We start from the raw sequence: 11795 nt of genomic DNA on the forward strand, positions 1-11795 counted from the left end.
TTTAGTTATAGATAAAGTAAAGTGAATTTTTTAGAATTTGAACTAAAATAACAAATTTTGTAAACATTGAGGACTAAATTTGTTGAATATTGTATCTTTAGGATCAAATTAATATAATGTGTAAACATTGGAGGGATAAAAAAATTTATTAGACCAAATAAAAGAAAACCCTATAATTTCTAAAAATTAATGACTAAACCGGAAAATTTAATAGTTTAGTAAATTCTAAATTTAAAATTCCCAAAATAGAGGTATTATTTTAAATGGGACTTTTTTTTTTTTTGTTATTCAAAGCAACATCCTAACAAATTTGCATATGAAAGCCTTAAGTTCAAATTTGTATTTTTCTTCTGTAAAATGAACTAGCAGAACAATTTAATTGACTTTTGTTTTGTTTTTTTCTTCTCATTATTTTTAAAGAGATTAAACACGTTTATTTAATTTTAGGGTCAATGTATAATTTGACCATATGTTTAAGATTTTCATAAATTTTTGGAAGGCTTAGTGCTTACCCTTATTTATATTTATTAAAAGTAATTCAAATTGTTGTAAAAACATTCACAAATCGGGTTTAAGATAATAATAAAACTACCATTGAATTATAATATTTTATATGAAAAATTTCCCAATCACCATCTATAAAAAGTTTTCTAAAATGTTAGAATATAAATTTTATATTTATTTTCTTATCCACTTGCCACCTACTCCACACTGTACCACCTTCCACCAAATCCATGCAAGATCAATGGTTGAATCCAATCCAACATGTAAAGTGTACATCATTAGAACATTGGAACGCCAAAAACAATTTTCTTCACCTGAAACATAGTATTATATATTATAAAAATAATTAATGTGCTCAATAATGGACCATGAAGCTTGAGTGGTAGGAAAGTGAATGGGACATCCCAAGTAATCACTACACTATTTCTCGGATTTTTAGCATTTCAGGTGAAATCAGAATTTTTATTTAATAAAATGATAAATTTTAAAGGAGTTGAAATTAAAAAGGATTAAATTGTATTATTATTATTTCTAGAGAGGCGAAAAATGGAATTTTTCCATTCAATTAGGAACTAAAGAAACTAAATAGCATGATTTTGTTTGCGAGCGGCCCAAGGGAAATTTCCCCTATTTAACGTTGGGGCCTTGGTCAAAACAAATAAAATTTGAGGAGCCTTGAGTAAAATTTTCAAAAACTTACAGGATATTTAATTAAAATTTCCAAAAAGTTTGAAAGGCATATTTAGAATTTTAAATTTATTTTAAAAGTCTAACTAAAATTTTCAAAAAATTTGGACATAGATACAGATAATCGAGTTAATTTCACAAGAAATTATCAAATTATACTCCAAATTTAAAATCAATACTTAAACTTCAAAATGTTTTAATATATAATCAAGATTGTATCAATTAGATTTTCCATCAATCTAACACCATTTTGAGTCATAGCTTAAATTTTGATCTGTGTTAGTGGAAAGATCTTAATAATAAAATATTAGTAGTTTAAGGACTTAATCCTTATTATTATTACTAAAAAAATTGTAGAGGGGCGTTTTCAATATAAAATCTAAATGCAAATTGGTAGTTCCAAATTTCTTATTTTTAAAATTTTAATTGAAAATGTTTAACTAATACACCAAGAAAACAGCAACTTCACCATCCCATAATCTTCCAACAACTCCATGCATATAACATAATGATACTATATGGTCTCTCTATTTAAAGACCATGTTTCACATAATGATGGCATGGTAATCCAAAAAAAAACCCTAACACACCAGCCATTGATATAGTACCCTTCGACCCCCCCCCCAAAAAAAAAACACTACAAAAATGGTGATGAAACAATCTCCACTTTTCATTACATTACTAATTGCTACCGTCTACATGGTGAGTTGCATGGCTGCTGTAAACCCAGCAACGGCAACAGGTGAAGAACCCATTCTTGAGTTCTACATGCATGATATTTTAGGTGGTGGTAGCCCCACAGCTAGGCCAATCACTGGTTTACTTGGCAACATTTATGGTGGTCAAGTCCCTTTTGCTAAGCCAGTTGGGTTCTTACCACCCGACGGTGCCGTCCCGATCCCCAACGCAAATGGTGCTATCCCAACCGTTAATGGTGTCACTGGTCTTCCGTTGGGGACCGGTTTAGCCGGGACGGCTTTTGCGGGAAACCCTAACCAGAATGGTCAGCCTCAGTTCCCTGTAGGACCAGATGGGTTGGGATTAGGGTTCGGGACGATTACCGTCATCGACGATGTGTTAACCGTTAGCCCTGACTTGGGGTCTCAAGTAATAGGGAAAGCTCAAGGGGTTTATGTGGCAAGCTCGGCTGATGGGACAACACAAATAATGGCGTTCGCGGCGATGATCGAAGGTGGTGAATATAACGATAACCTTAACTTTTACGGTGTGTACAAGATCGGGAGCGCCGTGTCTCAAGTGTCAGTGATCGGCGGCACCGGGAAGTTTAAGAATGCTTGTGGTATTGCTGAGGTCCGACCACTTATACCACCTGGGCAACATGTTACTGATGGTGCTGAAACATTGTTGAGGGTCACTGTCCATCTTAAATACTAGGGTTTGCATTATTACATATACTTGTTTTGAAAATTTTATGTGTGTGATTGTGTGAAAAAAAAGTTAACATATATGGGTATCGTTTGTGAGTTGCATTAATCTTTCAGTATGTAACTTTTACTACTAGGGTTCAAAATATTTCTTCTTTATATTTCTCACTATTCCCCTTGTTACATTTGGTATTTGGGGTTTGTTTCAATATTCAATTTAATATCTGAATTTTTTGTCTCGATTTGGTGCTTCAGTAAAAGAAATTATAGGTACTTATTTTGAATTAAAAAATCCTTAATTTTCAAATTGAACATTAAACTACTATATATGGGACATAAACAAATGGTGCTAGTCAAAGAAAAGTTAGGAGTAGCCCTCCAAAAATAAAAATGTACTTACCCAAAATTATAATTTACCCCTCTCAAAATTTTTTAAAAAAATTGTTTAATCTCTTTAAAAATGATAAAATTATAAGTTAATACATAAAAATTTTACACTTGACCTCCCAAAATTTAAAATTTCATTCTACCCCTAAATGGATTGCCAATTTCGCCTCTCCCACTTAGACCTGTCCATGGGTTGAGCTAACCGTTTAAACCTAAAGGCTTGCTTAAAATTTGAGAGAGGTTGGACAAAAATATTAGGCCCGAAAAATGAACTTGGGTAAAAAATAGGCTCATTTAAAATATAGATCGGGCTTGGACTTGAGCATTCAAGGTCCAAGCCCTGCTCGACCCGTTTTAAGTTTATAATAATTTGTATTATGTTATTTTTATATATTATGTAATTTAGAACACATTAAAAACATAAATATATACTAAATATATAATACTACTCTAATGTAAACATTAAAATAATGTTAAGATGACAATATAAAAAATGTATAAAATTATTAAATATTAATATAATATAATATAAATATATATTTTAAAATTTAAAAATAATATGGATGAGCCTAAAATGGACTTGGGTTTGTCTTTTGTAAATCTAGGTGGATTTGGATAAAATTTTAGGCCCAAATTTTGTGCCGAGCTTGACTAAGTTTAGACAAGCATAAAATACAATAATATCATGCTTAAGCCCAACCCGAACCCGACTCATTAGCACCTCTACCGCCACCTCTAGGAACAAGAGAAGAAGATGGATATACGATTCAGGTTCACAGCCTTCATTACCAATTCGAAACATCCTATGAAATTGGTTATACGACTTAAGAGAGATGTTTGTCCATTGGTTTTGCAAGTTTTTTAAAATACAAGACATAATGTTTACCCCAAGGGCAGTGTTAGAGATGGCAGGTCGGGTCCCTTTAAAATAAAAAAATTAACTTTTTGCTTTTACAATTTATATAATTTTAAGTTAGTATATAATAAAATTACACCTTGACCTTTTAAAAATAATAAAATTTTAGTTTAATCTTTAAAAATTATAAAAATATACATTATTAAAATAATAAAATTAAATTTTAACTCTCATAAAAATATAAAATTTAATATATAGATTCATCGCGTCTTAAAAATTTATCTGAGGGAACCCATCGTCAACATCATCGTAATTGGAATCATCGTCAACAAAGGTAGGATCTTAATGGCAAGGTGGAGGGCTAAAGTCGCAGTGCCATGGCCATAGGTGAAGGCTGGTTGGGTACTTCTATTCGTGTCGAGTGTGCAAGGATAGTATTAAAAAAGCTACTGTATTAATGCTTTTTTTATACATAGTAGACAATTAGTTGGAATATGTTTTTTAAGACCAAGACTAGTTTTGTCCTAAGAAACACAAGTTGTCAAATGATAAAATCCTTGAACCATAGCTGGAAGTGGCAAATTATCAAACAGGTTAAGTGCACGGTTAGAGTAGGTGAAACCGTGAAAGCTGCTCTTTATTTGTATATAATAATATGTTAATCATGGAACCAGTGAGGCGGGGGGCTATCATACAGTCTGTCATTTCTTCTACTTTTTTGTCCATTCCATTACTTTTCGAGGACTAATTTTAAGCTAATATAAACGTAAACGATTTTTTTGGTGAGAAGTGGAATCAATAATTTTTTTAAGTGATTCTTATTGTTTCTTGTTCAAATTTTATCTTTTGACTAGGAGAGAGTACTTGTTATTTTTAGGTAGATTCGACCGGTTTTTTTTTTAAATCTGACTTAATCGATCATAATCTACAAATATTGGTCTAGTTGAATTAAAGCTCAAGAGATATATAAACGAACTAACTTTAGGTTGGTCGGTCCAGTCGGTTAATTGACTTTAATTTTTGAGTTTGAATAATATATTTATTTATTTTATAGATTGTAAATTATAAATAATTAAAAAAATATTAAATTAAGTCAATCTTTTAGTCGGGTTGGTTTGAAAACCGATAACCGACCAAAATAACCTCTTACCCCGAACTTATAAAAAAAAAACCACCCAAACTGACTAAATCAATTCAATCGGTTTAGTCGGTTTTTACCAAAATTTGCTTTGCGATGAGAGCCTAAATGCTTTAAGCTACCTGTAGAGGCGGTGAACTTAATAGAGTAGAGCTTAATTTAAAGGGTAAATATTTGATTAACATTTTAATCAACATTTAAGGGTTTAGAAATTGTAGATTAGTACATCTAAGTAAAAAAATAGCAATTTTAAATTGGAGTTTAGCTTAGTTGATTACAAAGATAGATATTGTTATTTGATACAGTATCAGTAAAATAGATTAAAATCGTATTTATTTTTTATATTTTCGAATATCAAATAAAGACGCATATTAACTTATTAATTCGAAAAAGAAAAAAAAACTCCACCGTTGGATGTATGGATGTACAAAATTAGTTGGTCTAACATTGCCTACAAGGGGGTTTCAACTTTCAACAATGGTCTCCAACGCCGGTTTCCACGATCTCTGCTTCAAAAATCTCACCACGACGGAATCTTTCGCACCGTCGTTCACGGCGTTTTGCGGCGGGGACTTAGCTTCAAATGGGAAAATGCAAAACTCATTAAAAACAGGTAAAATCTTCCCAATATTAAAGCTCGCATGTTTCAACGCCTTATCTGCCTTACAACTGAGGCAACTCATTTCCTCTTCCGTCAGCACCGAGTAAAGCAATTCCATGGGAAGAAGGAAATAAAGTCGCCGCCGTTCCAACTCTTCATCTGCCGTCAACCAATGAACCCGAAAACCCACTTTTAAACCGCCGGAATCGCACACGAACTGACCCGGATTCTCCACCATTAGATCCGCCGCTTTGACTGATTTCGTATACATCTGAATGTTCCCATTTGGAAACACCACTTTCACTGCTCCACCGCCGGAGATGATCGACGGCGCACAAGAAACTGCATTCCCCATTTATCAATAATATATAAAAGAGAATTATAGGAATAGAGGAAGTTGCTAGGAAAATGAGAGACCCTTATGAAATTAATGATAAAGAGATGGATGATATATGTGCATGCAAAGATGGTGGTTGAGCGATAAAGGGAAGGGTACTTATTTATTTATTGAATTATGGGTTAATATTGTTTTTAGTCCTTCAACTTTGTAATTAAGTCTATTTTGGTATCTGTATTTTTTTAACTTGCAAATGTAAAATTTTGGGTTTTTTTTTCTAAATAAAAATATACAAGAAAACGCATAAAAAAAGGGTTCAAAATTGAAAAAAAATTCTCTAACAAGAACAATTTGTCTATTGGAGCTTCACCTCCAATTCGATTAAAAGACTCTAAACCGTCCAACATTAAAAAAAAATGCTTAAACCAAGATTGTTTTAATTGAATCGAATCAATTAGATCGAGAACCATTCGAATTAGACAGATTAGTCAAACTAGTAGTTTGATCAATTTGGCCACCAATCTGGTTCTAAAAACTTTGACTTAGCTACCTAAAGTTTTATTTTTGGTCAAAAATGATAGCTAATTAAGCTATTAATTCTATCTCATTTTATCCAAAAAGTGTACGATATCTCGTAAGAACATGTCATGTCTCATGGTATTATTGGCTCATACAATTTTCTAAGGTAAAATGAGATAAAATTAATAGCTTAAATATCACTTTTGACTAAAAAACTTTAGGAACCTAAATAAAAAATAGTACGGTTTAAGGACCAACTTTGTATTTAAACCTTTATTTGGTATACTTTTAGAGCTTCACATATCGCTATCAGACAACCAAGATGTAGGCAGATTTTCATGAATTGAGGACCTGATGGGACACTTGTCATCAACACAGTTTACTGCTTTTTGGTATATTTCTTTTCTTTCAGGTCAAATTATAAATTTGGTCCCTATATTATACTCAAGTTTGAAATTTAATCTTGTATACTATTATTAACTAGTCCAAATAATTAACACTATTAACTAATTATGTTGAAATCTCGACATAGATTTTTCGTAAAAACACTCCTTCCAACAAAATATAATGAGTTAGAACGAGTGTTAAGAAAAGAAATTTACATCAATACTTTAACCATTTAGAATAACTAATGACATTATAAAAGTAAATGGATCAAATTATGCTAAATTGAAGTATAAGAAACTAAAATTTAAGTTTAAGCAATAGTAGAAGGACCAAAACAAAAATTTGACTTTTCTTTTGTTATTATTACTATTATTATTAAAGAAATCAAAGTTAAGTATAATGATTTAACTGCCACAAATATATTAGAATTATCCATTAACCATACAACTTACAATGATATGATAATTAATTTCATTAGAGGAATTTTTAGGGTAAATCACACCCAAGTTCACTAAACTATTAGTAAGTTTACTTTTGGTCAATCAACTTCAAAAAGTTACAAAATAGTCATTGAACTATTCAAAAGTTTTCATTTAAGTCACTAAACTAATTGAATATTTTTATTTAAGTCACTGAACTGTTAAGTTAATTTTTAAAGCCCGACTGGTAAGATCCAAGCGGCTATTTTTCCGATGGATCAATATTCATCAACGGGTAGAAGAACATATCTTAAATTTAAGTTGATCTGACAATCAACATTGAAAATTGGAGAAGAAAATTGGTGTAGGCGGTGCGAATGGAGAAGGCCACACAATAGTAAATTTAACAACCCAATGACTTAAATGAAAACTTTCGAATAGTTAAGTGATCATTTTGTAACATTTTAAAGTTGAGTGACCAGAACAAAAAGTTACTAATAGTTCAATGATGTTGGGTGTAATTTACCCATTTTCGGGGGATTAAATATGACAAATAAAATAGTATAAATAAAATGAAGCACATGTAGAGGGATGGAGCAAAATGCTAAATACCCAAATGTAATGGGTATTTGGGAAAACGACACTAACAACCCTTATGATTAGATATGGTAAGAAGCAATTTTTTTGGATTGCATACTCTGCGGCTCATCACCTATAATTTACTTTTAAATCATTAATCATTAGAAACTAATTTGTTGGGGGGGGGTTTATAAGATGACAAAAGTTTAAGAATATTTTAGACAGCAAATTGATTTTCATGTCAAATCTTTTCTATTCTTTTTGCTAGCTTGCAAAATCCCTTTTATATATATATATATATTTATTTGAGATGAGGTAGTGATGGGCGCTGTTTAACATCAGATTTGGGGGATGGATAATGTTTAGGGATTGGCTCTAACACTTAATGTCAATCAAAGTCTTTTAGTCATTACATCACGGGTTTAATTGACAATGTTTGGGACTCAATTGACAAAGTTGAAATTTGTCTTAAGTAAATGAAAGTCTTTTGTCATTACACCATGAGCTCAATTGACAATGGTACATAAAATTTTGGATGCGCCATTCCAACATTATATAAATCTAATACTTAAGTTCAATTCATTCATATAATTATTTTTTCTTGGTAAATGTAGAAACCACCAGTATTTAAACTATAACTATTCTAAGCACTATAAAACCATCTAAATCATCACGTAGAATTTGAAGAATTGCATCAGGTGCAGTGGTGGAGTCAGAAAATTTCTTTTGGGGGTCGAAATTAAATTGTATATTTTTTTCGATAGTAAAAATTCAATTTCACTATCTTTATAATTTTTAAAGGATTAAATCAAAATTTTATTATTTTTGAAGGGTTAAAATACAATTTTATCATTACTAATTTAAAATTTTATAAATTATAAAGAGCTTAAATAAAAAAATTTCAATTTTAAGAGTACAGGCTCTGCCAACCCCACCATTGATCAGGTGGCTGTAGGAAGACAATAAGACCCAGTTCTATATTAAAAGCCATGACTACCTAGCACCATTTTCATCTTTGGCTGTCTAGCACCGTCTGTGTTCACCTTGAGGAACAGATATCAAAACTCATATAACTATTTTTAGTGATTAACTCATTTGGTCTCAAAACTCATTACTATTTTGTGTGTTTATTTTAATCTGTGACTTCATTTGGGAAAAGATGAAGAGGAAAACTTCAGTTCTTTCTATGTCATATATAGATATATATATTTCATAGTATAATTCTTTATAAGTTTATATTTAAACATATATTTCATAATATGAATCTAAACAATAGATATCCAAAAATATTTACATCCTTTTAGATATAATGATTTCCATGCATGTATTTATATTATAATTTATCTTTCCTTTATTTATACCATACTTTAAATTATAATTAAAAAGAAATGTCTATAGCTTTCCTGCTCTATAACATTTCACTAAGTTTCTTTTTCTTTTCTTTTTTTATAAATTATCTTATATTTTACTTTTACCATCCATAAACTACAAAACATATTCTTTATTTTTCTTTTGCAATAATCACTACAACCCACGAGTTCGAAAAGGTAAACCGTCAATCATGAAATGCGTTCCATTCTCATGAGCAAGAATTAAACTTCCGACCACCCAACCACATGCAATGAGATGAGCAAAGCTGAAGAGTTTGCCTATTTTGCCAAAAAAAAAAGGATTAACTCAAGAAACTGAAAATTTGCAACTCAAAAATCATGTCCACAAAGCCAGGGCCTAATAAGAGAGGGAAATAATACGTAGTCAATCCTCACGCCACATCTTTTCGCATTTCAAGCACTGATAGAATGTTGTTGCCGGCTCATCAGCTGACCGGATCTGCACCTGTGAGAAAAGCGCCCTCCCATGGCTACAAGAAGGGCATGTTGCTGCAAGACAATAAAGAAAGAATGTTTACGAGGCAGCAATAGCAAGGGACGGCACTTAAAGTTGACTTTCTCAAACAGCAATCAACGACGAGAGTAAGAACACATAAAAGATGATTGTAGCTCAGCCTTGCAACTCTCAACTGCCAATTTTTACATAAGATTTCTCTCCCAACAAGAATGGATAATTATACGACAGTCGAAAAGAAGTTGAAGAAGTAGACGAGATCAATCCTCGTGTCCAGCACAGTGATATAGGGATATCCTCCAAACACATAGAAAATTCAAACTATCTCGAGAATCCCCCATGAGAAAAGATCATCGTAAGAATCATAACTACTACAACCAAACGTTCAATACATCAACAACATGGTTTTGACTTCAATTCAGCATAATCATGTATCTCATAGAACCAAACAAACACCGAAAATTTCACACTTCACAATTTGTAACCACAAAAGGCAATGAAGAATAAGAAGCAACATTCAGGAATAAAAATATTATATTACCATCAGTCTCAGACCCGCCCATTTTCATATCTTCTTTGTTGAAAACGGGTTCTATTTCTTTCTTAACAAGATGCTGCCTTCTCTTTATTTTAACCTATTACAAAAATCAAAATCAATCCACAAAATAAAAAATTTGACAACATTCGCGAAAATAAACTCGCATTAATTCAAAATAAATAAATAAAACCTTGTTCTCAAGGTGACAAACGTAAGGACAAGTCGGGCAAAAGAACCTCGAAGGCCGACCCATATGCGGCAACTCATACTGTAACATGTTCCCACAACTTGGGCAAAACTCCATTTTTTTTACCACAGTCGGAAAACCTAAGAACTTGTGTTTTTTTCTCGATTCCTCTGTTTTTGGGAAGTTTCAACCAATGTTCTGTTCTTCACTTCTCTCAACTGAAGGTGACCCTTTGTTTCTGTCGGCCGCCGTCTCAAGTTGGTATCGCCACCGGATAAAAGTGCAAGATGGGAGAACGACAAATCAAAGTGAAAAGGGAGAGAATAGAACAAGAAGTAGAGAATAAAATTGATCAATCTATATTGGGCCATATTATATTAGGTTAAAAAGCATCATCAGGTTCAAATGGTTAGAAATGGCCTTATAATTTTTATTTTTCAAATTATATTATATTATATTATATTTTTCATTTTTTTATTTTTAATATCAAACATGTGGTCGGATTGGAAATTGATAATTTAACCGGTTCAAACATCATTCCAGTTATAAAAATATTAATTTGCACTATAATTTATATAGAAACATAATTTCAAAAAGACTTTTGAATTAATGAGAGTACCCTTTATTATTAATTATATTACTAAATTGATATTTGTATAATAATTTATTAATATTATTACGTGATAATCATAAAAATGATATTATGTTATATTACAAAATTTTAGATAATAAAGTTAAATTATTTGATAAAGGATAAAATTTAAAATGAAATAAAATAAACAAGATTTACAAGCTAGATCGAATTTGAAAATATATTTATTAATATTATTTTGATACGAGGGATAGATAATTTTTAGGGATGAAATCTAAACCCTAAACTAAGATTTCATTTTAATGATTATATTTTATCATTACACAACAGACTCAATTGACAATATTAATTAAATATGTACAAGTCATTTACTATTCAATCATTATATAAATCTAATACATACTTCAATTTGTTCATATAATCAATTTTAAGAAAATGATATTTAATTTATGTGAACTTAAATCTCGAATTTTGTTGTTTGTTTTCATGATTTTATCTTTAATCTAAGACTTCATTTAGGGAAAAGATTGAAGGAAAACTTCAATTCCCTTTCTGTATATTTACATATAAAAATTTATTCCATACACAGTTAGCGAATGCTTTTAAACTTCACAAGTGAACGAGTTAAGGATTTAACAAATATATTATAAAATGAAATAAAAAATTAAAAAATTAATTATATAAATAAATGTAACACTTGCTATACTCTCAACCAGTCTAAAAAAGACTCCACTGATTATATCAAATAATTATCCTTTATATATATATAAATAATTCATAATATGAATATAATAAAAATGTCCACTCATAGTTGTACTTTTCTCTATCCATACC

At 30.8% G+C, this 11795-nt stretch overlaps 3 protein-coding genes across 4 annotated transcripts; 1 reads left to right on the forward strand and 2 right to left on the reverse strand.

Moving 5' to 3' along the window:
* The first annotated feature begins 1770 nt into the window (after positions 1-1770).
* LOC121224447 (dirigent protein 16) lies at positions 1771-2860 on the forward strand. Its single transcript, XM_041107781.1, has one exon. It carries the CDS (start codon positions 1837-1839, stop codon positions 2584-2586), a length of 750 nt encoding a protein of 249 aa, XP_040963715.1. The 5' UTR covers positions 1771-1836; the 3' UTR covers positions 2587-2860.
* A 2415-nt stretch (positions 2861-5275) lies between these two features.
* On the reverse strand, positions 5276-6024 carry LOC107944314 (uncharacterized). The gene has a single exon (XM_016878140.2). The coding sequence runs from the start codon at positions 5911-5913 to the stop codon at positions 5422-5424; it is 492 nt and encodes a 163-aa protein (XP_016733629.1). The 5' UTR covers positions 5914-6024; the 3' UTR covers positions 5276-5421.
* Positions 6025-9282: 3258 nt separating this feature from the next.
* LOC107944313 (DNA-directed RNA polymerase III subunit RPC10) lies at positions 9283-10780 on the reverse strand. 2 transcript variants are annotated; one of them, XM_016878139.2, is made up of 4 exons: positions 10373-10780; positions 10186-10279; positions 9551-9679; positions 9283-9448 (listed from the first exon to the last, which is right to left on the reverse strand). In XM_016878139.2, exons 1-3 carry the CDS (start codon positions 10484-10486, stop codon positions 9555-9557), a joined length of 333 nt encoding a protein of 110 aa, XP_016733628.1. In that variant the 5' UTR covers positions 10487-10780; the 3' UTR covers positions 9283-9448; positions 9551-9554. The 2 variants fall into 2 exon arrangements, with proteins under 2 accessions (XP_016733628.1, XP_016733626.1); XM_016878137.2 differs by having other exon boundaries at positions 9283-9679; positions 10373-10778.
* Between the last annotated feature and the right edge of the window lie 1015 nt (positions 10781-11795).

This window comes from Gossypium hirsutum, chromosome D12, assembly GCF_007990345.1.
Source record: "Gossypium hirsutum isolate 1008001.06 chromosome D12, Gossypium_hirsutum_v2.1, whole genome shotgun sequence".
NCBI lineage: Eukaryota > Viridiplantae > Streptophyta > Magnoliopsida > Malvales > Malvaceae > Gossypium > Gossypium hirsutum.